This window comes from Ctenopharyngodon idella, chromosome 17, assembly GCF_019924925.1.
Source record: "Ctenopharyngodon idella isolate HZGC_01 chromosome 17, HZGC01, whole genome shotgun sequence".
Classification (NCBI taxonomy): Eukaryota; Metazoa; Chordata; class Actinopteri; order Cypriniformes; family Xenocyprididae; genus Ctenopharyngodon; species Ctenopharyngodon idella.
Genome location: NC_067236.1, coordinates 9,907,834 through 9,932,779, shown reverse-complemented (window position 1 = coordinate 9,932,779; position 24,946 = coordinate 9,907,834). Strand labels below are relative to the sequence as shown.

General features: G+C 36.7%; 2 protein-coding genes across 4 annotated transcripts in view; one reads left to right on the top strand and one right to left on the bottom strand.

Moving 5' to 3' along the window:
- The window catches only part of pfn4 (profilin family member 4), a 29,080-nt gene that overhangs the window by 716 nt on the left and 3,418 nt on the right, over positions 1-24,946 (bottom strand). The window lies entirely within an intron of this gene.
- lpin1a (lipin 1a) lies at positions 723-24,929 on the top strand. Of its 3 annotated transcripts, none has more exons than XM_051867125.1 (21): positions 723-883; positions 10,595-10,795; positions 11,738-11,833; positions 14,203-14,504; positions 15,943-16,032; positions 16,459-16,557; positions 16,814-16,940; positions 17,026-17,311; positions 17,469-17,562; positions 17,714-17,895; positions 18,309-18,402; positions 18,523-18,592; positions 19,517-19,609; positions 19,778-19,839; positions 21,163-21,301; positions 21,401-21,549; positions 21,645-21,731; positions 21,825-21,977; positions 22,068-22,182; positions 22,258-22,361; positions 22,819-24,929. In XM_051867125.1, the coding sequence occupies exons 1-21, from the start codon at positions 815-817 to the stop codon at positions 22,976-22,978; spliced, it is 2,772 nt and encodes a 923-aa protein (XP_051723085.1). In that variant the 5' UTR covers positions 723-814; the 3' UTR covers positions 22,979-24,929. The 3 variants fall into 3 exon arrangements, with proteins under 3 accessions (XP_051723085.1, XP_051723086.1, XP_051723087.1); XM_051867126.1 differs by lacking the exon at positions 723-883 and adding an exon at positions 8,133-8,461; XM_051867127.1 differs by lacking the exon at positions 723-883 and adding an exon at positions 11,081-11,133 and having other exon boundaries at positions 10,629-10,795.

The following is a 24,946-nucleotide window of genomic DNA, read 5'->3' as shown; positions in this document are numbered from 1 at the left end:
TGTTGCAGCCTTTAATAACTTTAACTTCAGTAATTATTTCATACATTATCATGTTTTTAAATGAAAATAGTTTATATCACTTTTTACACAAACTACAACTGTCCCATACGGTTGTTCCAACAGTTTTGTCCTAATAATACTGTCCTAATAAAAAATAATCATTTTTATTCATAATTTTTATTCAACAAGCAGCAGTGGTGTTGTTTAGTTCTTGAATGAATCAGTGTTTTGAATGAATCAGTTTAATAAATGATTCAGTGACTCCCTTATAAAGACTTGTCGCTTACCTGCAGGTGTAATGATGTAAAATGGAATCAAGAGAGTTTTATGCACAAACTGAATATATATATGTATATTAATTTTAAAAGGTCTAAAATGTGTTATAATGTCATGTCCAATACAAAATGTTATCAAAGAGAATACATTTGAGATGTTGTGGAAATGACATTTGTATTACATCTGTATTACATCTCATTAGCAAGTTTGTTGAGTTGGTTGTGCACGTGTATATGGTTAGTCTATAGATCACGTGTGCATCTTGTTTGTGGGTGATTATATACTAATTGTGAGAAAGCTGTAGTGATATCCCCTCTCTCAGGGAGGGTCTGACCGCTTGAGGCTCTTCATGCCATACCTCTCAAGTTTCGACTGTGGACACCATTCCAAGAACACACTTGGTAAAATTAGTATATGAAAACACCTTCAAGCCCAGTATATAGCTCGCCGCTCAGTTGTAAGCACAAGCATTGCGTAAGGACTAGTCTCAGCTTTGTAATAAAGGCTTATTTCATATAAGCGAGTGGATAATGGAATCATGATAGCAGAGGATCAAGTTGAAGGCTACGATGAGAGATTCGGCCCAAATGAGACGAGCTGGACATGGGTAACACACAGTGATTTGTCAGTTTAATATTCAGCATGATGGACTAAAACACTGAAAATGGTCTGTCTGGATTTGATATTATTATAAAGACGTAATTTAATTGCTTTATTGTATTTAAAGCTTTAACTGTAGCTGCAGCTTTAGTGTAGCTTCATTTCTTACTCTCTGTAATTTTCTGCTGATTGTGGCCTGAAAGATTGTTCTGAAACAGTGATTGTTCTTATATGGCAGTGACAGGTTCTAATTTTAAGAATGAATCATCAGCATATTACAACACAGTTTGATTTTTGGATTTTGACAACAGTATTTGAGATTTGTTCTTATGCACTAGCGTTTAACATATAATTTGAATATTTATTATATTATGATGTTTATTAATTAGTCTACGAAACATGAGGAGTTTTCACCATCTGCGAATCAAATGTCTGTTTGGCACGAATGGGGGACGGTCATTGACAGGGATACCATGAGCGTGTGTCTGTTTAGAGTCTGTTATGTGACCTAGAACCAAAGAGCATCAAGTGCGTCATTGTGTCAGGTTACACGGGAATTTCCAAATAGACAGACGAGGTTTGCATAACATTTAAAGTGATGTAATTCGTCAAAGTATGTGTTAATAGGACATCCGTACAATATCATTTAATTAAAAAAAGAAACATCAGGTGTTTAATTAAAGGTCAGGGTATTTGGATATTTGGATCTGGTGTTCAGCAGGAGTAAGTGAAGGTCAGGAACTGTACATTGTTGTATATTCACTGCTGCGGTCATTAAAGAATGAATGATTCATATTTTATATTTTCATATTTTACTGTTTGTTCTGAAGTGCAGCGTGATTAAATACAAATACAAACTAGATTGTAGCATTTTCTGAAAAAAAAAAAATGAATGCAGAAGTAACCTCAATTATGCTAGGTTGTTGTTGTTGCTATGTTCAATTGAGCATGCTGCAACACAACAGATGCAGGTTTAAAAGATTCATGTAATTCAACTCCCTTTTAGGACATGCACTTTAATTTTAATATGGACATTGCTACATCAAGACTGAAATGTAAAGCTCTTAAGGTGATGATACAAAGGGTAACTTTTTGAAAAATGTTGCTGGGCAGTGTTGCTGAGCGATGTTGCTTGGGCACTTTCCCATTTAGAATGGGCAACAAATTTCTATCTGGATACTTCAGATCGAAATTGGTTTCCCATTCTCAATGGGAAAGTGCCCAAGCAACATCGCTCGGCAACACTGCCTGGTAACGTTGCTCAAAAAGTTGCCCTGTGTATCATCACCTTTAGAATACCACTGCAGCAGAGCAAGTCAGCTTGTGCTGAGACAAGGGAAACTGTTTTGCTGTTTTTTGAGAACAGAGTCTTTAGCTTGATTGACTATAAACAGACATCAGCATGATCTTCCAGCCAAGCCTGTTCTTTGGTTTCCAATTTTGCGCTCTGTGTGGGGTGAGGGGTTTAGGAAAGACAAGATACAAAATCACCACTCATGTTCCTTCAACTTCAACATGTTACTTATTCCAAAAAGTCCAGTGATTCTCAGGGCCCAGGGGCCTTAAAATGACTTTAAAAAAAAAGTAATATGTAATTTCCCCCTCAACAACTGTTTGTTTCCTATTAAAGAACCAGGGTTCCCACATTCTCTTCCTCATATATACAGTATCTCACAGAAGTGAGTACACCCCTCACATTTTTGTAAATATTTTATTATATCTTTTCATGTGACAACACTGAAGAAATGACACTTTGCTACAATGTAAAGTAGTGAGTGTACAGCTTGTATAACAGTGTAAATTTGCTGTCCCCTCAAAATAACTCAACACACAGCCATTAATGTCTAAACCGCTGGCCACAAAAGTGAGTATACCCCTATGTAAAAATGTCCAAATTGGGCCCAATTAGCCATTTTCTCTCCCCGGTGTCATGTGACTCGTTAGTGTTACAAGGTCTCAGGTGTGAATGGGGAGCAGGTGTGTTAAATTTGGTGTTATCGCTCTCACTCTCTCATACTGGTCACTGGAAGTTCAACATGGCACCTCACGGCAAAGAACTCTCTGAGGATCTGAAAAAAAGAATTGTTGCTCTACATAAAGATGGCGTAGGCTATAAGAAGATTGCCAAGACCCTGAAACTGAGCTGCAGCATGGTGGCCAAAACCATACAGCTGTTTAACAGGACAGGTTCCACTCAGAACAGGCCTCGCCATGGTCGACCAAAGAAGTTGAGTGCACAAGCTCAGCGTCATATCCAGAGGTTGTGTTTGGGAAATAGACGTATGAGTGCTGCCAGCATTGCTGCAGAGGTTGAAGGGGTGGGGGGTCGGCCTGTCAGTGCTCAGACCATACGCCGCACACTGCATCAAATTGGTCTGCATGGCTGTCATCCCAGAAGGAAGCCTCTTCTAAAGATGATACACAAGAAAGCCCACAAACGGTTTGCTGAAGACAAGCAGACTAAGGACATGGATTACTGGAACCATGTCCTGTGGTCTGATGAGACCAAGATAAACTTATTTGGTTCAGATGGTGTCAAGCGTGTGTGGCGGCAACCAGGTGAGGAGTACAAAGACAAGTGTGTCTTGCCTACAGTCAAGCATGGTGGTGGGAGTGTCATGGTCTGGGGCTGCATGAGTGCTGCCGGCACTGGGGAGCTACAGCTCATTTAGGGAACCATGAATTCCAACATGTACTGTGACATACTGAAGCAGAGCATGATCCCCTCCCTTCGGAGACTGGGCTGCAGGGCAGTATTTCAACATGATAACGACCCCAAACACACCTCCAAGACAACCACTGCCTTGCTAAAGAAGCTGAGGATACCTAAACCCTATTGAGCATCTGTGGGGCATCCTCAAACGGAAGGTGGAGGAGCACAAGGTCTCTAACATCCACCAGCTCCGTGATGTCGTCATGGAGGAGTGGAAGAGGACTCCAGTGGCAACCTGTGAAGCTCTGGTGAACTCCATGCCCAAGAGGGTTAAGGCAGTGCTGGAAAATAATGGTGGCCACACAAAATATTGACACTTTGGGCCCAGTTTGGACATTTTCACTTAGGGGTGTACTCACTTTTGTGGCCAGCGGTTTAGACATTAATGGCTGTGTGTTATTTTGAGGGGACAGCAAATTTACACTGTTATACAAGCTGTACCCTCACTACTTTACATTGTAGCAAAGTGTAATTTCTTCAGTGTTGTCACATGAAAAGATATAATAAAATATTTACAAAAATGTGAGGGGTGTACTCACTTCTGTGAGATACTGTGTGTATATATATATATATATATATATATATATATATGCCTAATAAGTGTGATTTGTAGACCTGGGACCAGTTGCATAAAAACTAACTTAGCAGTTAGTCAAGGGGCAATCAGCTTTACTGTATAAAAAAGTTTGTTTTGTTTTTTTCTTTTTGTTTTTTTTGTAACCGATTTAAAACAGTTATAAATAGTCTTAAAGAAAAAATGTGATGACTAACCTTTAAGACAAGTCTTAGCAGTTTATGCAATCGGTCCCTGGAATTAACAAAATCTTAAAATGCAATGGCCATTTTTATAATGAATATACATTTTTTTTCTAGTTATGCCAAGCTCTACAATATTTTTTTGGGTAGTAATTGTGAGTAAATATGTTTTTTTTTTTTTTTTTTTCTTAATTTGGTGGAATCCCTGAAGAACATATAGCTCATTCAGACTCCAAAATGTAATCATTTTAATTGCAAGCATAATTATGTTCATTTTAATTACTTTTTTTTATTTATTTATTTTTTACAGAAACTAGGGGTTTCAAATGAGATTTGAAAATAAAACTAGAACTACAGGGCCTTTGGATATTGTTGTGGGGCCTTGGAGTCAAAAAGGCAGAGAACTTATTAAATATAAGATCTTATTTAATTTAATTAGGGCTGGTAATTTTAAGTGTTAATTTAGTGTGAATAATTATTTAAAACATATGCAACAACAAAAATAGAGTTCATTTTTAAAAATATTTTTATTATAAAATGTTTTTTTTTATTTTTTATAAAAAAATATCTAAGAAATTCAGGTTTGATTTAGCACTTTTGAGTTTTTGAGAGTCTGCAGAGTTGCATACCTGTCTATTTGAGAGGTGCTTAATTTGAGCTGCTGCACATTGTTACACAATGTTGTGCTCTCAAAGTCAAACACACTTCCTCCACTTGTTTACAACCCAATCCCTCATCCTAACAGAGCAGAATCTCGTTTTACAGCCTATGGTACATACTGTGCTGCCCCCGGGACGTCAAAAACACAATGGAGTGATGCAGAAAAACAGGCCCCACTTCACTGAAGAGTCTCAGTATCACCCTTCCCTCTTACAATAGTAAGGTCAGCAGTTTAGTCACATGACCCCACATGCCTTGTGTCACAGGCCCCCACTCTGATTGGTGGAGACAGCCCATCCCAGATGACTCCCCCTTCCTCCACGTGAACACATTCATGAGTTTTCTTGGGAATGTATTTTCACAATCAGTCACATGCTAAGCTTATAGAGCAAAATGTAAAGAGTCATATGGACAGGTTTTAGAGTACATAAGATAGTATTTACATTTACTGTTAGATATAGTGAATCTATTCATGTACAAAGTGTGATTACAGTATGGCTGACAAGAGACAGTCACAGCGAAACAAATCAGAATATAGTATGAAATGTCTGATATAAATATATCAGTGTTTATTAGTATCTTGACAGCTATGTCAACAAATCTTATTCAGTTCCTTCACTATTATTTTCCTGCACTCGGACATTGTAATCACACAGAGCATTAGAAGTCTCCTTGGACTGCTCAGACCCCAGACCCTCTAAATCACATTCTCTGATTCTTAGAAACCGAGCCAGTGTTTCTGGAATGTACTCTAGTGTGCCGGTTTGTCCAATGGAGAGATCAATGCATCATGATGAAATAGAGAGCGTGCTGAGAGAACGCTGTGTAATCGGAGAGGTGGGCAGTCTTTTCTTTAGTATAGGCAAGCTTCTTTTAGGTTGTTCGCCTGAACAGTGCTTCACAGAAACTTGCTCACGCACACACATACACATGCCTTTGTCTTCTTTAGTCACTCTTTTCAGAGAAAGGCAGCAGTTTCTGAACTTAAATATGCACACACATTATCCATTTAACCACTGAAACAAACACGTCTAAAATTCCTCTTAAAGGACACCAGGGTTACCACAGTACACTACACTACACTACAATAACTGCTATGTCAGAATGAGAAGAATGTATGCTTTTAGTGGCATGTGCAAATGGCATCTAAAGCAAAATCCAGATTATTTCTTAACATAGATATAATCAGTAAAGATGCATGTCTATGCATCTTTGCAATTCTAAAGCTAAATAATGCACTGTCTGGTGCTACCATGGTTTACCATGGGATGTCTGTTGAAGGCTTTAAAGTGTGCAGAAACATCACTGTTTTTAAAGAAATAAAGTCATGTTTGTAGAGCAAGTGTTGCACTTTTATTCTAAAATGTTAAACCACCATGGTTTTAGATAAAGTACCATGGTAATACCATTGTGTTTTAGTAGCATTATAATCTTTGCAGTACCTTGGTGTACCATCAAGTAATGTAAATACAATGGTACATGAATATGGTAATCAATCAGAATCAAAGTGATGTATATTAATATTGCCATATAATGATGTTACCATCTGATAAACTCGCAGTACCATGGCATACTTTTCAAATCAAATACCCAGAAAACGCTGATAAAGTAAATTCAATACAAAAATAAATCACCACAATGACAAAAAGTGCAGTTTTTCTTAATCCCTCTGCGATTACTGTATACCTATATATGAATGATCAGTATATTAAATGATTTAACTGTATATTTGAAAACATACAGAATAATATATTGTGGTAATATATTACAATATATTGAATAATACAGAATTGCCGCTTTTCATATATAGAAAAATATGTGACAATATATTACTAATATATCATAATGTACGTAATTTTATATTCAGTAATACACTTCATAATATAGATAAGAAATGGTACTGTATGTGTATAAATACATTGTAGATATATTTACTCGTGCAGCATAAACACACACATGTATAGAAATACATAATGTAATATATTACATATTTTCAAGCTCATTAACAATAGCATCACCACACCCACATGTACTAAAATATTTAGCTAAGAGACTATCACTGTGCTGAAAACTACACAGCCATAACTTTATTTAAAAAAAAAAAAAAAAAAAATGGATTTCAGCCAATTATCAACCTAACCACAGGTTCTACTCTTCAGCACAATGGTAACCCCCAAAACTCAGACATACTGTACCAGAAAACCTTTTAAATTCCAAAATAATACAACATTAAACACTAAGATCTCCCCCTATATTCATATCGAGCAAAAACACATGAAATAACATTTAATTTTAACATTTTCTCTCCTTTAATACAGAAGCAAAGCATGCTGGGAACTAGAAATCTGCTGTAACTCATTCTGTGAATGTGTATATATCTGTACATACATTCACATTTATATGGGAACATGTATGTGCAATATATGTACACAGTAAAGGATAAAACTTGTAATATTACATGTAATGCTATTTTTGTCTTCATTTCTAACTATTTTATATGTATCAATATATAGCCATAGATGGTCAATGCATAAATTGCCTATATATTAAGCACTAGTTTCCCATATATGGAAATGTATCATGTAATATATCGCATTATATTTTGCAGTATACTCCCATATATTTCTGTTCGGTAAGGGTGCCTTTTATTTTGATAGCATGTAATGGTAGTGGAATAATAATTAGTAAACCATCACTCACCCGCCCACATGTCTTTTCTGTGATGACTTACAGCCACAGCCACACACACACACACACACACACACACACACATGCTACTGTAAACATTCGATTGCCAGTTCAGCTGCTGCTGCTGCTTTCCTGCCACGTGAGCAGAATTGTGTATGTTAAATCCATTAAACGCGTGCATTAAATGTCAGCATTACTTCACCATCGTAATGGTAGATTCAGCAAGCAATTATAATTACATATAAATTAGGAAATCAATTAAAATGTAAAATGAGCTGTCATATTACAGTGGACAGAAAATAGACAAAATATTGCCTTTGACGCTTGAGCGTTCTAGTCGCGTTGCGTCCCATAAACAAAGTGTTTGATTGGTCCACTGACTGACGACGACGTCATGACTCCATCCACAAACGTGAAAGACGCGTCGCGCGCATACTATTGGATACAGTAGACTGCTTCATTAACTGTAAACGGGAGCTTATAGCTTTTTGTCGCGTCGCGTATTTAGCAGTGTAGATGGGTGCAAAGGGTTAACTGTGATGTCAGTTGCAGAGGCAGGGTCTGCTACTCACTGCAAGCAGTTTCCACCCTGCTTTAAATACAACGCCAACACAGACAGTCAGAGAACAGTGTGTGAAACGGTAGAGACAGAATACATGAGCGAAGAGCAGCGAACAAACATCAACCGGTCCGGATTCAGCAGCGTACGAAGATCCACTAAGTGCATTTGAATGGCTGTCACATCCTAACGCGTCTGCCGCATCCCACGTATGTATTACAGGGAATTCCATCCTTCCCTGGCTTCTCATTTCCATCCTGTTTATAATCATCATCAAACTTAATTGAATGCATTTATTTGGGTTAATATGCACAGTGAAGAGGGCTTCTCTTTTTATAGCACAATGGATGATTGTTTACATTCTTTGGACCTCTGTTCCGACTGTGATGATCCGTGACATTCGGTTTCTATAGCAATCATGCAGCTATCAAGACGATTACACACATTTTATTTTAACTTCGATTTACAACAAAAAATTATAACATTTCTATGTACAGAAGTATACTTACCTCATATATATATATATATATATAGGGGTCACCTTAGTAGTGACCTCCTTGCCTGCCTGGAGGATATTCGGCTTTGCTCTGTTGAAATGAGTCTTTAAGTGTTTGTGGGTATGGGCAATTATGCAATAGTTGTCCTGCAGCTCTAGCGTTAAATTAAGCATCATAGATGATGCACTGTACATTTGGATGCTTGTGCTATTATTGGCACCAGTATCTAACAGCAAAAGAACCATTCGAGCCATGTCAGTCCCATGTGACTATAGTGTCTGTGTATATGTAAAGGATCAGTCTGCTGTGTATGAACAATGAAGACTTGAAGGTTTTACACAATCCAAGGGTTACATCTAGGGGGCAAATTATTTGGGTTAATAAGGTTGTCAGGTTTTTCTAAGAGCCAGAGTACCCACAGTCATGGAAAACCTAGAAAGATTTTAAAAGTGTGATTTCCAGGCCTGGATAAGTCTGTAGTGAAAATACATTCTTGCATTTCCCTCAAGTATTTCACTGGCTTGAAATATTTGACCACATGCAGCTTCAGTTTGTCTGTTAAAGGTCATTTGTACAGTCCTAATGTAAATGTTTAATTCTGTTAATTCAGAAAATTGGCACCTGAAATACAAATGGAAATCCGTCAAGAAAAAAAGATTTCTAAATAAATCCTTTTGGCAGTAATCATGAACAGATGGAACGGTCATAAGCTAGTAAAAAAAATTAATTGGTCAATAAGTGTGGGGACCCTGAAGAGCATGCATACAAAATAATTTTTCTTCTCATTAATGCCAGGGAAACTTGTTGTTCCTTGTGTGAACAACACAAGACCTAGATTGCATATTGTAATAGTGCACACACACATTTTTTTTTCTCAGAAACTTGCAATTAGCTAATTACTTTAATCATTACGTGTTGTTAACTACAGAGAGGAAATAGTTTTCTGGGTTGGTAAAGCATGCCAGAACCAGGCATTATTAAACCCTGGGCAATGCTTAAGGAACACCACTTGTAATCCTTTTTCGAGCAATGTCATTGTGTCTACCACTTTAAGTCTTTAGGGGGTTCAATGATATTTTACCTTTCACCCAAATTGCCAAAGAGATCTGGGCTTGAGTTAAGCAAGAAAGCATGTTTTTGCTCTACAGGTTTTTTTCTTTTCGAGTAAACCTGCAGCTGCAAATCTTTGCACAATCATAGAAGACGATGTTCAGAGATGTCAAATATGTTATGTTATTGCATGGCTTAGTGCCACAATACCTGTCTGAACGTCTAACCACAAGACAAAAATCTTTGTTCTTCTGATTCTGGCTTTTTAACTGTTCCTTCAATGCGTTTACGTTCTATGGGTGACCGGGCTTTTTCTTCTTTGGCTCCAAAACTCTGGAATTCTCTTCCCACTGAGAATAGACATGCTGAATATTTTAGTGTTTTTAAATCTTAACTTAAAGTTTATTATTAGTATTATCATACTCTCTTATCACAGAGATGGCTCATCAAAACAACAGTTGCCTTTACAGAGTTGACTGTGTACTTTCACACAAAAAGCTACTCATGTTAGTGCTAAAGTGCACAGAGAAATATATTGCTTGACATAATGATAAAATTATCAAGTACTTCTTTGTTAAATGTAAGAGAGTATCAGATAACATGTTCTCTCAGGGAGTGCCACAAGCTGAAACAAACTAAATAAATTAATACATTTTAATAAATAAATAGAAAATCTAAATAAATAGATTTTAAGATGGTGCTGATTTGAATAGTTTCAGTTATGTACACCCTTTGCACTGTGTCCACTTTAGACCCCATGTCCCCCTTTAAAATCTAGAAATCTCTCTGTTTCAGAGTCAGACCATGAACTACGTGGGTCAGTTGGCCGGTCAGGTTTTCGTGCAGGTGAAGGAGCTGTACAGAGGCCTGAACCCTGCCACCCTCTCCGGCTGTATTGATGTCATTGTGGTGCGTCAGCCGGACGGCACTCTGCAGTGCTCGCCTTTTCACGTCCGTTTTGGCAAGATGGGAGTACTGCGCTCACGGGAGAAAGTGGTAAGCACTAGTGCAGACATGTTTTAGGGTGACAGCGTATGAGAAATTTATATATTTGCAGCTTACAAACTCGCTGATTCATCTTGTGTGTGTTAAAGAGATATTCATTTGATATTTACTCACCCTTATGTTAATCCCTCAAACCTGTATAGATTTTTTTTTTTTTTTTTTAACAAAAGGATTTTTAAAGTCTTCAAGCTCCAAATAGAACCAACAAACACCAAGTGCTTTTAAAAGTCTTGGAATAGTGTCTTACTGTGTTTTTATTGTGCTTGTTTGTCCCAGTGAGGTTTGTCACGTCACACAAGCACATTCAAGCTTCTGCAAGAACCAGTGAGGTTTGTTCTTTTGTGCATCAAGCAAGCATTTTTGAGCTTCTGTTTACCATATTTAATGGGCTTTATGTATGTGTGGTGATCAATTTTTAAATATGAATACAAGCCTAAATTAAATCAGTTCATTATATAAAGTGATCCAGTCTCTTCAGAAGACTTGGATTAAACTGTTTAATTTATATGGATTACTTTTACAATGTCTTTTTTTTTTTTGTACTTTTTAATGTGTGAAAGATTTGGTTGTGTAGACTTTAAATGTATGGACAAAAGTCATGAGAGAATATTAAAAATATCTTCATTTGTGTTCTGAGGACATGAGGGTGAGTAAATGACATCAGAATTTTCTTTTTTGGGTGAACTATCCATTTAAGACATGGTAATCCTGTCCAATGTCCAGAACGTCTGGTGTCACATATCAAGAAAAATATATCAAAGCCATGGACATATAGACATAAATAAAGTCTTTCAAGTTGCAGACTTAAGGGAACAGCAGTTGTTTGAAGATGAGATAAAATTAGCATTGTCATTGGCTTTGTGTTGCACATGGCTTACTGTTGTAAATTGTCTTTATTATAGTGACAGCTTTCCTTGTTCCCTTTCTCCTCAGGTTGACATTGAGATAAATGGGGAGCCGGTCAGTTTACAAATGAAACTGGGTGAAAATGGAGAGGCATTCTTTGTCAAAGAAACAGAAAGTGATGAGGTGAGTACTGGTGTCCTGAATCAAACAATAAATCCTGTAGCGTTGTTTTTTTATGCCGGCCAAGGGTCTTTGTGGACTGAGAAATGTAACACGATGTATGCAAGTCTCTTCGTGAGTACCATAGCTTGAAATCTGAACTTGATTACTGGAAACAATCCCACTGCACTCATTCTGTTACCTGAGCTTGAACACTTTGCTGTAGAACAGACCCTCTCTGCCAGGGCCACTGTTGTCCTGTCTAAAACAGGACCCAACTTTCTGCTGCCCATGCTTGAAAGAAAAAGCCAGGCCAATTTAAAGGGCAAAGTAATGCACAGGAGAAAAGCCCTGAAACACTGTCCGACTGCTGAGATAAGAAAAGCTTATGTCGCGTAATGTTGGTTATCCTCCTGGCTTAGTCTTCCCCTTCCTCATTACTTTCTGACCACAGATGGTTTCTTGCTCATCACAGACAAATGCCTGAGATGAATATCTGCTGAGGTACACTGCGTTCGGTAATTGCTAGAATGGCTGCCCTGGTTAGCGTTCATGTGGAACATTCTGGGTTTTGAAGGATTGTGACAGTGGCTGAAAAGAGTACTTGTTCTAAGATCCCTTAACCATTGCCTTATGCTACTGAAATAATGTTGTTCTTTTTGACATACAGCTGTGTAACAATATTATGTTCTGTCTAAATTATGATATTCTCCATGCTGGCAGAATCACTGACCATTTGCCTGAACCTGTTTTGCTTCATTTGTCTAAATATAGCCAATGGCAAACAGATAGCTATCACTGGATTGCATGCACAGGAATATGAAATTGCTACACTCCTGACTAAAGTAATTTATGTAAATATGATATCCTGTTTTAAATACAAGTGTTACACTTCTAGAGAAGGACATTTAATACATTGGATGCTTTGGTGTAGTATTTTAGGAGATGATTTTCTAGATATGTAATGGCACTTAATTTTTGACAAGAGATTTATATTCAAAATAGTGACTGAACAATGACACTGTTTTCTTTTAGAGCTGCTGTACAGCCAAAATGAACTCTGTTTGCATCATTTTTCTGTTATCACTGTAAAGCTGCTTTGAAACAGTCTGTACTGTAAAAAAGCGCTATATAAATAAACGTGAGTTGACTTGTTCTCTAGAGCTACCCTATGTATTCATGTTTACATCTCAGAACAAAGCCTACCACAATGTTTAATATCTTTTATTTAATGTATTAGCAATGAACATTAAATAAACATAAAAATAAATAATTAAAACATTTGATACTTTTCATGCTTTATTACTTTTATGTATATATTATTCTATAGAATTAGCAGAAGTAGTTCTACCCATAATTCTAAAAATGGACACCAAAGTGCCCCATATTCACGGACTGTGCCAGTTACATAACTGCTTATTCTTTCTCAAGGTTAGAGTATGTTTTAGACTATGGTATGAGCACGACACGAATATAATGCGTGTCATTTGGAATCAGTTTTAAGACAGAAGAGGCCTTTGACTGAAGTGCAGCGAACATGGGATTGTCTTGTTGCCAGTACAAGAAATTACAGCTGTGGGAGGGGATTTTTTGGAATATCATACACAAAAATATGACATATATTACTCAAATAGGTATCCTGAAATATCACACTTGTCTCTGTGTCAGCCAAAAGGCTCTGTTAAGGGCAAAAAAGAATCCATGCATGTTAGCCATTCAGAAGACTTGGATTTCACTCTGCCAAGCAATGGCATTAGTTTGGGGGTGCAATTAATTAACTAACATTATACCCCTAACTTCTCTAATGAAAAGTAATCAATTTTGTTTGGCAAAATTTTGTTTGTTAAAATGCTAAAGGGACTGTAGTTTTTTTGTATTAGTTTTTGTGATGGTCCCTGCTGTTGACTATAGTCATAGTCATAGGATAATAGTCTGTCTGCTTGAATGGGAGCGATAACTGACGAATGAGCTGGCAGTGTAGGCCATCTGGTTCTGGTCACTGAGTGACGTAAACAATTGAATATTACGTTATTTATGTGCTTCTGTTGCTCTATAACAGCCATGCACTTACAATTTATGAAGCCATGACATGCAGACACAGTCTAAACAAATCTAAGGATATAGTTTACATTCATGTTCATATTATATGAATGAATGGTTGTGTTTGCAGATAGAGTTCTTTGTAAGGGAACTGTTTGCCTACAACACACACTAGCAAGGTCCAATATTAACTTTTTGCAGCACCTATTTCTAAATATAAAATAGGTGAATAAAAAAATACTTGAATATTTGCTACGAACAAGTCAAGATGTTGTCCTCCAAATGGGGGGAAAAAACACTAAAAATGCAAAAAGCATGTCTACATTTCATACTATTTATTACTCTGTCTACAGGAGATGGTGCCATCCCACTTGGCTACATCACCCATAATTTCAGAAGGCTCTGCCCTAATGCAGGCCCAAGTGGGAAAAGGCTTGTCCCGTCTGTCTGAGTCTGGAAACGGAACCTCCATTCAAACCCTGGGCCCCATGCAGGCCCCTGGTGACAGTTCAATAATGAAGAAAAGGAGGAAGAGGAGGAGAAAATCTAAAGTAGACAGCATGAAACGAGAGGACAATGGAGACTTTTCAGAAGATGAGGACATGTTTACCATCGACATGAGTTCTGATGATGACACAAAGGCTACAGGCATCAGGTCAGAACAAACAGTATGGAGAAAGTTTTTTAATCTGAGAAATATTATTATGCACATTTTATTTCATATCGTTCTAAGCCTGTATGGATTTGTTTCTTCCATGGAGCACAAAAGCAGAAATTTTGAATATCTATGCCGTTCTTTTCCATACCAGGGGCTGTCAAGCACCAAAATTGAAAAGAAACAGAAGTAGACCATATGAATTATTTACCCATTCAAATTTATCACATTGCAATTGTTTTAGAGACATGTAAAAGCCAATGACATTTGATATCACTGACATCAACCTGTTGTGGCACATTATGATGGGCTTTTTTGAATACATGTGAACTTTGAGTTTTGAGAGCTGCGATGGATAGCACCGTGGTGTTTTTTTTTTTTTTTTTTGGAGATTAAAAGCCCCTGGTCACTTTTCACTTTCATTGTATGTGGCTAAATGGGGATAGTGGTCTTGCCAAGATCTCACATTGAATCTAAATCCCACTTTTCTGGGAGTTCAGCTTGGCAGAAGCTGTGGAGCTTAATTTATTTCCTGTATAGAGCATAGAGGACACACACATGCAACATGAAAGGCAAAACAGATGGTTCTGTAATGAGAGATCCTCCTTCTCTTAACCCATCTGAAATCACTACAAATTATGTGATTGCAGTGGCATAATTTGTTTGCTGCAAGTATGCTGGAATGATTCCAGTTGCAGTGGTCTTGGGATGTGGGCTGTATCTGTTTGTTCACTTTTCAAATAAGCTTTGCAATGGAGAGAGAGGCAAAGTGGAGAAAAATAGGTCGCCAGTCCCACTGCTGAAGTAAACAAGCGGCTCAAACAGCCCCTCCAATGTTTTTCCACGAAATCCATGAAACCATGCCAGTTCTGGCTCCAGCTCGAGGGGAGTCCTTTGTAATGCTGGGCAGTCTAGCATTACCCACACATATCCAAGGAAAGAAATGATTTGCATTGCAATATAAATCAGTTTAACAACATCCCTTCCCTTCTTACATTCCCATTAGATGACAAATTATGTATTTTATCTGTTCTATCTGGATAAGCAGATTCCACTACACTTCAGTCAACTACATGCCTTGCATTACCAAGAATCTGTTTCCCAGGTACCAGTAATAAATTTAAAAAGTGATGGTAAAGGCCACTGGGAAAATGCTGTTCACAAGGCCAAAAAGAGTCAGCTGGGAATTAATGTAACTCAAGAATGTGTTGCTCAGTAAAGCAGCAGTTTGAATCCAGAGACTATGTCTTTAGAAACCCCACAATGCTTTCTGTCTTCTTGGAAGAATGTGCCTGTTAAAGACAATCCCTTCAGATTATCCTGGTTTGTCTATGTGCATGGAACATCTAAATCGACTTTAAATGTGTACATTGTCTTACTCTTTCCTTTTGCGGGTATATATACTTATATGTTTGCCTATACTTGTGTGTGTTTTTAGAGCCATGTCACATGAACCATTTGCTGAGCAGGTGAAAGGAACTGGCAGCACGTACACACAGTCTGAAGGGAACTGGACTGGTGTTCAAAGGTATGCTTACCGATTTTTTTCAAAAAGATGTAATTAGAGGGAGCCAAGTTGTGGTCACATTGCAATTATGACAAACAAAGTCACAATTGCAAGATATAAAGTTGCAAGTTACAGTAAATGTATTTAATACATTGCAAAAGAGACAACAATGTACCATGACTAGTATACAACATCAAAAGAGCCTCTCAACTATATCTGAAACTGAACCGAAGGCTAGATTAATCATCAGCAAACTGTTCCCCAGCTACAGTATGATGATTAAACTGATAATATATCATAATGCACAATACATGCCAATACATTTAGCTGTATTTATTCTACAACAGACTTATTTAGTATTGTGCTTAGATATTGTTTTTTCCATATATGAGATTCAAAATAATGGACACATGAATCTACTGTAAAGCTTTGTTTTCTGACCCACAGTACAGGGCTGGAGAAGACATGCCCTTTACCCATTCCCACCAATACGGGATTATCCATTTCCTGCCCTCAACAAACAGCCATGTTCCAGTCCACATACAGGTAACCACTGCAGTTACCATGTAATGTAAATAAACTTGCAACAAAACCATAAGGTTTCACTTAAGCTTAAAAAAGTCTCACATTTCTGTAGTGTATTGCCCAATTTTAAGATTTTTGCTTTGTTTGTCAAGCATGGAATTCAGTTTTACAGTATAAGGAATGAAAAGGCATTCTTACTAGCTTATTTCACAACAGCTGTATAAATACAAACCAACAATTAATCTAAATATGTCTCAATGTTTCTCAATCCCTACAGTCCAAATAGCTCCTTGCCTTCTACACCCAAAAGTGATTCCGAGTTGCTGGCCAGTCAGAGGGGTAAAGGGAAACCGGACAACCCTGAGATGCTGTGGACATGGGGAGAGCTGCCTCATGCTGCCAAGGTACAGTAATCACTAGCCATGCCACATGGCCACAACAAATTAACAAATCTGAATCCATTAACTGTACATCTTCCTTTCTACACAGCCTTCATTCCTGATGCCCCTGTCAGAGCCCATGGTGGTGACCCCAAGATCAATCCCACCATCTGAAAGCACGCACTTCAGAGCCATCACTGGGGATGGAACGGTGGAGTCTCAGGCTAATGATGTGTATGTGCCTAATCTCAGGGCTGGAGAGGCAACATCTGCCCCTGCTGTAGATGTGGAGGCCATCAGTGCAGCCGCCCATCTTATCACAGACCTGGAGGAGGGCCGTCACAGTCCTGGGGCTCATGCCATTAGCAAGACGGACTCTCCATCCAAGAGAAAAGGTAGAGAGCATTAATTATATATATGTGTATATAATTTTTTGCATTTTCTGGCGTATGGCATTAAATATGAGCTCTTAAATAATTTTTTACAAAGTTACAAAGAAGGACACTTTGGCTATTTAAAACGTATATAACATCACAATACATCAATTCCTAGACAAAAGGAGCCGGCACTTGGGATCAGATGGAATATACCTGGATGACATCACAGAGTTGGAGCCTGAGGTGGCAGCCTTGTACTTTCCAAAGAGGTAAATTTTAAACTGATTATGTTTAAACAAACAGTTACCAAATATTAAGTGTACAGAGAGCCTTTTACCCATTCACTTGTTCATTTAAGATCGAGGTGTAATGTAAGTATTTAAATTATATTTAATTGTCAAATTTATTTCTGTTGTTCAGTGATGGAGCAACTGCTGTGAGGGGTGGGGCAGATCCGAGAAGTGCAAATCAGTCCCCTCAGTCAGTGGGCAGCAGTGGAATGGACAGTGGGGTGGACAGCTTTTCTGACCAGTTAGGAGACTTGCCTCATATTGCCATCTCTCTATGTGGAGGACTGTCAGAAAACAGAGAGATCACTAAAGGTAAAAAGAGAAGTTGTGATGTACCAGTACCATTAAAAAGTTTGGGGTCAGTAAGATTTTTTAACGTTTTTAAAAGAAGTTCCTTAAGCTCACCAAAGATGCATTTATTTGATCAAAAATACAATAAAAACAGTCATATTGTGAAATATTATTACAATTAAAGACAAGTTAATTTTAATTGTTTTATATATTAATATATTTCTTTACTGTTACTTTTGATCAATTTAATGCATCCTTGATGAAAAAAGTATTAATTACTTTAAAAAAAAGAATCTTACTGATCCCAGACTTTTCAAAGGTAATTGCCGTTCTGTTATTCTATAGACTCTGTATTAATATCCTGTTTTCCTCTAGATTTCATTAGCTGGGGAAGTAATTAAGCAATTAAAGTCTTCACAATCTTTCATTCACAGAGGAATTCGAGGAACGAGCAATATCTTATCAGGAGTTTGCAGATAATCCATCTATCATTGATGATCCCAACCTGGTCGTAAAGATTGGAACTAAGTATGTCATATGTGTGCCACATAAAAAACTTATAGCAGTGTCAAAATACTCCTAAACTAAGAAATAAGTAGTTTATTTAATACATTTATGAATTATTTCATGTTTTTTCTCCCCACAAAGGTATTATAACTGGACCACAGCCGCTCCTATCGTACTGGCCGTGCAGGTTTTTCAGAAACCCTTGCCAAAGGTAAGGACTGCATAAACAACACACACATACATAAAGGTCTTTCGGTATTCATCCAACACTGACAATGTGGCCTCGTAGTAGTTTAAATAAAACTTATCATTTAGGCTTGTTAATATTAAACTCAAACATTGGTTGATTGGTGATGTATATACACTGTATATAGGTGACTTATCTGTAGTTCCATCAATAAAAGATACTTGATATCATACAAAGTTTTCAACCAGACTCCAACCAGTCTCAGTCACCAATACATTAAATGGATTTAATGTATTTACAATTTATTTATTAGTTTAAAGAATTCTTTATTTGAGCATGGGATTCATGTGCCCCCTGCAGGTGCATTACAACAAAGAAAATGTTCGCTTGGAAACCTCTTTGTCCTGCATATACAAATAATAATAAAACTACTGTACTGTCTCACTTTTGAATATCTATAATTTTTTGGACACCTTTGCTTATTTAGCACAATTTTTTATTTAAAGTCAGTACAGACCCAATTATTGGATTGTTTAAATAGGTAAATGATAAAATACATCACAGTGGTGTTTCTGTATTGTTCGTCTTCTCCCGGCGAGTGTTTCATGGCTTTTTAATGTCCTTGTGTATACTGCACCCCGGCTCTCATGGCACTCCAGGGCATTTAAATTTTGTCTCTTCCCTCCTCCTTGTTTTTCTTCTTCTTTTTAATTGATCTCCCCTCATCCCATCCCATTGTGCGCCATTGCGCTAAGTATTCCTGTCTGAGTTATGTCTACTCTGCTCTTGGTTTCTTCACATACTGTTTTCCTAGCGTGTTCGGCACTAGTCCTGTACGTTTTTTGTGAATTTGTGTTTATTTATTAGCTGCATGTGTGTTTAGTCACAGTCATCCTGTCATTTAGTTTTTGAGTTTTGAGTATCAGGGGCTCTGTGCGTTTGCTCCAGGCCACAGTTGAGAACATCATGAAGGAGAAGATGCCCAAGAAAGGAGGACGCTGGTGGTTCTCATGGCGGGGCAGAAACAACAGCTCCAAATCGGTATGTTTGCATTACTGCATATGGGAAATAAATGTGAACTGAATTAAAGTTAAAGTGTTACCAGATTTACCCAAAGACATTTTGACTTCTTGCAGGTTTGCAAATATTATGTAATAAAAGCATGCATATCAAAATGTAGCTGAGTTACTGTGATTCTTACTGCAACAGGAATCAGCATCAGACCAGATTGAAGGTGGAGAGGAGTCTATAAGAACAGGAACTGTGAGCAGGTAAAAGTTAAACCTAATGTATTACATTTAGTAAAACAGAACAATGGGTCTTATTCACTACACTGCAAAAAATGCTTTTCTTACTTTGTTTTTGTCTTGTTTCTAGTCCAAATATCTAAAAATTCTTAAATCAAGAAGCATTTTCTAGACAAGTAAAAATTATTTGTCTTGTTCTCAGAAAAAATAAGTCAAAATTAAGTGAGTTTTTCCTTAAAACAAGCAAAATAATCTGCCAATGTAGTAAGCAAGATAATCTTGTTTTCGGTCTTCTTGATTTAAGAATTTTTAGATATTTGGACTGGAAACAAGGCAAAAAATCTAAGTAAGAAAAACATTTTTTGCAGTGTAACCGTGAATCTGCATACGAATGTTTTCTTGAACAAATCATGCGAGTTTCTGCATAAAGGTTCAGTTTGTGTTATGTACATCTGGCTAGTCAGAGGTCTTTAATCTGGGTCTGTATTAAATGCAAACCTAATGTTAAGGCATGTTCACACCAACTGGAATGTTCAGTATGAAAATTCAATTTAGTTTTCACATGCAATATGTCTGTGGGCTGAATAAAAATGCAAATTCACTCTCCAACAGTAGGTGCAGTAGGTTCCTTTGTTATTCAACATTCTTCTTGGTATGAACAGGCCTTTAATCAAGGTCTCTTGCATCAAAAAAAGAAAATTTTACACCGTCTCTCAGGCCTTTAGAACTAAACCGACTCAAAGAGAATTACAGTTCTTGGTAAGATTTCTATACACAGTAACTACGAAATCAGGTCTCAGAATATATGTGACCCTGGACCACAAAACCAGTCATAAGTTGCACAGGTATATTTGTAGCAATAGCCAACAATACATTGTATGGGTCAAAATTATCGATTTTTCTTTTATGCCAAAAATCATTAGGATATTAAGAAAAGATCATGTTCCATGAAGACATTTTGCAAATTTCCAACCGTAAATATATAAAAAATGTATTTATGTGAGTGGATATGCATTGCTAAGGACTTCATTTGGACAACTTTAAAGGCGATTTTATCAGTATTTAAATTTTTTTTGCACCCTCAGATTCCAGATTCTCAAATAGTTGTATCTCGGCCAAATATTGTCCTATCATAACCATACATAAATGGAAAGCTTATTTATTCAGCTTTCATATGATGTATAAATCTCAATTTCAAAAAATTGACCCTTATGACTGTTTTGTGGTCCAGGGTCACATATGTCATATCAATCAAAATTCGAACATAAATGCATTTTATAGTATTGAGAATGTAGGTTTATAGAGTATGCATCATTTTGGACTAGCTGGTGGTGTTATTTTTACTAGATTAAAGGATGAATCATCATCCAGTGAAGATGACAGTGGAAGTGCTAAACAGAATCCTGTGAGCAATCAGCCTGAAGTTCTCCACAGCTCTGGAGGCCACTGCTACAGAAAGACTCTTCGTTTGTCCCCAGAACAGCTAGTAAGCATCTCCATTTTCAATAAAGCAAACCAGTAAAGTCAATCAGAGACTACGGTACGTAATGGAAACCACGCTACAAGCTTGTTCTTTTTTTCTCAGGCCAGTCTGCACTTAAAAGATGGACCCAATGATGTGGTCTTCAGCGTCACCACCCAGTACCAAGGCACCTGTCGCTGTGAGGGCACCATTTATCTGTGGAACTGGGATGACAAGATAGTGATTTCAGATATTGATGGCACCATCACAAGGTAAGACACCTTATGTGAACTTCCTGGGGCAATATAATGGGCTTGACGGATGTAAAAAATGAAGTATGCAGTCTAAATTGCAAAGTCTCTTTCAGGTCTGATACCCTGGGACACATATTACCAACTCTGGGTAAAGACTGGACTCATCAGGGTATTGCCCGACTCTACCACAGAGTCAGCCAGTGAGTCCCACACCACATACAGAGCATGTCACATCGATCAAATGTGAGAAAAAAAGAATTTTGGTAATATATCTAAAACTCATTTTCAAACAGGAACGGCTACAAATTTATGTACTGTTCAGCTCGGGCTATTGGCATGGCTGACATGACCCGGGGTTACCTGCACTGGGTTAATGAAAGAGGCACTATGCTACCCATGGGACCTGTGCTGCTTAGTCCTAGTAGTCTGTTCTCTGCATTTCACAGGTTGGAACACACACAAAACACATACTGTATAGGCTTTAAATAATAATGTTAATGCCATAGAGTAACTAATGTATTTTCTTTCAATTTCAGGGAGGTCATTGAGAAGAAGCCAGAAAAGTTTAAAATCGAATGTCTGACCGATATTAAAAATCTGTTCAATCCAAACACAGAACCTTTCTATGCTGCTTTTGGAAACAGGGCAACAGTAAGTACTAGTAGCAATATTTGCTAACATTACCTTCATTTTATGCAAATCTCTAAGGAACGTTCTTCTCTCTAGGATGTTTATTCATATAAAGAGGTGGGAGTGCCTCTGAACAGAATATTCACTGTGAATCCTAAGGGAGAGCTCATCCAAGAACATGCAAAGACCAACATATCATCGTAAGTGATCTAATTAAAACACTTCTTTTCTCATTTTAAAACACAAATGACCAACTTTGCATTAAAGCTTACCCTGTTTTGAAATGATTTTATTTCTTTTATTTCTCTCTCTTTTTGCGTTGTGACATTATTTTTTATGACAATTAAAGAGTTAATTTTTGTAATTTCTCCAACAAAAAAAAAAAAGCATTAAAACTAAGCCTGCTTTGGTATGATTTCAGTTTTTGTATTTTTTTTTTTTATCATTGTGACATTATTTTTATGATAATTAAGCTCATATTCAATTCCAAATTCTCATTGAAATGCATCTGGATGTTTTATGTTTGTGTGTTTTTGTTATTTCTGTTATCGACGATTCTCTTGGGAATCTAATGGTAGATAATCTAGTAGTGTCTAAAAATTTGCAATTTGACAGTCTGACAGTAAATTTATCCTAACATTCTTGCTTGTTTTACAGTTATGGCCGTCTGTGTGAGGTCGTAGATCATGTCTTCCCTCTTCTGATCAGAGGGAACACCACTGACTTCCCCTGTTCAGACACCTTCAGCCAGTTCACCTTCTGGAGAGAGCAGTTACCAGAGGTAGACAAGCAGGATCAACAAGCTGAGAGCAGCTAAAAGGACATAAAGCGAACATCACCTACAAATTCAGCTCTAACGCTGCACTGCCATAGGTATTACTCTACGCACAAGCCACTTAGCACTTTGCAGACCGCATGCCGCCCTCTGCCTGTTCCTTCATTATTATTTTACTCTTTTAACAAACATTTAACATTTCTTTGTGTTTTAATGTTTTGTTTAACTGCCAATAGGCTGAATCTGGTAGCATATCATGCAGCTCATATTAGGGAATTTTTTTTGTTTGTTTGTTCATTTATGATGGTACAGTTATTTTAAAGTGGCAAATGCGTTATTCATAACCAACATGGCAATTACATTATGCTGTTAATTTTTTTTCCATTGGCTTTGTCTAAGGGTGTAAAGATGTATGAGGGAATACAATTATTTTAGTACATAGTATAAAAATGTTTTTGAACATTTGTCATAAAACATTCAGAGAGAAATGTAAAAGTTTCATAAAAATAAAAAACAATAATAAATAAACTCAGATGTAGGTCTAAAGCCAGCTAGTATATCTCAGGTGTTACAGAATTTTCACAAGGTATTCTTTTGAAACTTAAAGTGACCTTTCATAACAACAACAACAAAAATCAACTATGTTGGTTTTTGCATTTTCTTTGACATCTAAATTACTTTATGACTCCATTTCCTTAAGAACAAAACAACAAATGCAAGTGATTATTACTTAATTTTCATCTTGGATAACTTCTTACCACATACACACTTTACATTTTGCCAAATGTTTATTATTGTATGATAAATTTGCATTCCTTATTATTTGTGTGTATTTTATGTAAAGTACATATCTCTGACCAGCAGAAATGAATCATGCAAAAATTGATTTTGTCATATGTCATACCCGTTCGCATGTAAAAAAAAAACAAAAAAAAAAAACATAAACTACACAAAAGCAAACATCAATGCAAAGAACACTCAGGTCATGAAGTATTTCTTACCTGTATTAATTCCTTCCTATTAATATCATATTTAATACATCTTAATCATTTTTATAAAATATAATTACACACACCTGAGAGAAAAAAAAACATTTTAGCTTATTTCAATAATAAAAAAAAAACCCAGATTCATGGTGCATCCTATTATCTTATGTTATTTTTTTTTTTAAATAATCTTTATATTCTACCAACACCTCTACCCAATTGTATGTATTGTTTCAGTCTTATTAAAGGATGAAATGGATTGTGTGTTATGAAAGCACTGTACAATAGAATATATTATATGTCTCTAGTGAAAGAATAAGGGTTTTGTGTAATACGTAAATGGACAGCAAGCTCTTGCTAGTTGTTGCTCCAGCTTTTATTTAACATAAGTGTATGGATAATCTGTGGTTTTCCAAGGTTATCAAGGAGCACATTAAATAAGCACTGATGTGATGCATGAATGATAAGGGGGCTTTAGGGACTGGTTTAAAAGAACTGTGTATTTTAACGTAAATCATTGTTCTTGTTCTGCAAAGAAAAATAGAGTAAATGATAGAGATGTGTGCAACATGAAAATGCAATTTGTACTGATCTCTAATTGGTTCAGTTGGCGATACAGACTAATGACAGATGACTGCTACAAACTTCAACACTGTGAATGATCAGGTCAAAAATCCGTTCTCTCTACATGTCTTACAATATTTAAATTCAGTTCATTGAAATTTCTTATTCTAAACAAAAAATTGCTGAATAATATAAGACTGTGGTTCCCATCTCATGTTTCCTGCTCATATGAATAGTAACAGCCATAACATTCATTTACAAGTTTTTTTTCTCTCTGTGGAGTTTTATATTCTTTCTGTGAAAGATCTTGTTGCCTAAGTTGTGGCAGTTGAGTTTGTGTGTCATTATGTTCAGTGTTGAGATGTGAAACTACTGTTGTGTGTATATTTTAAGATGCCAAATATCAATATGTAAATTAAAATCCCACTACATGAATCCAAAAACATGCTTCCTTGTTTGT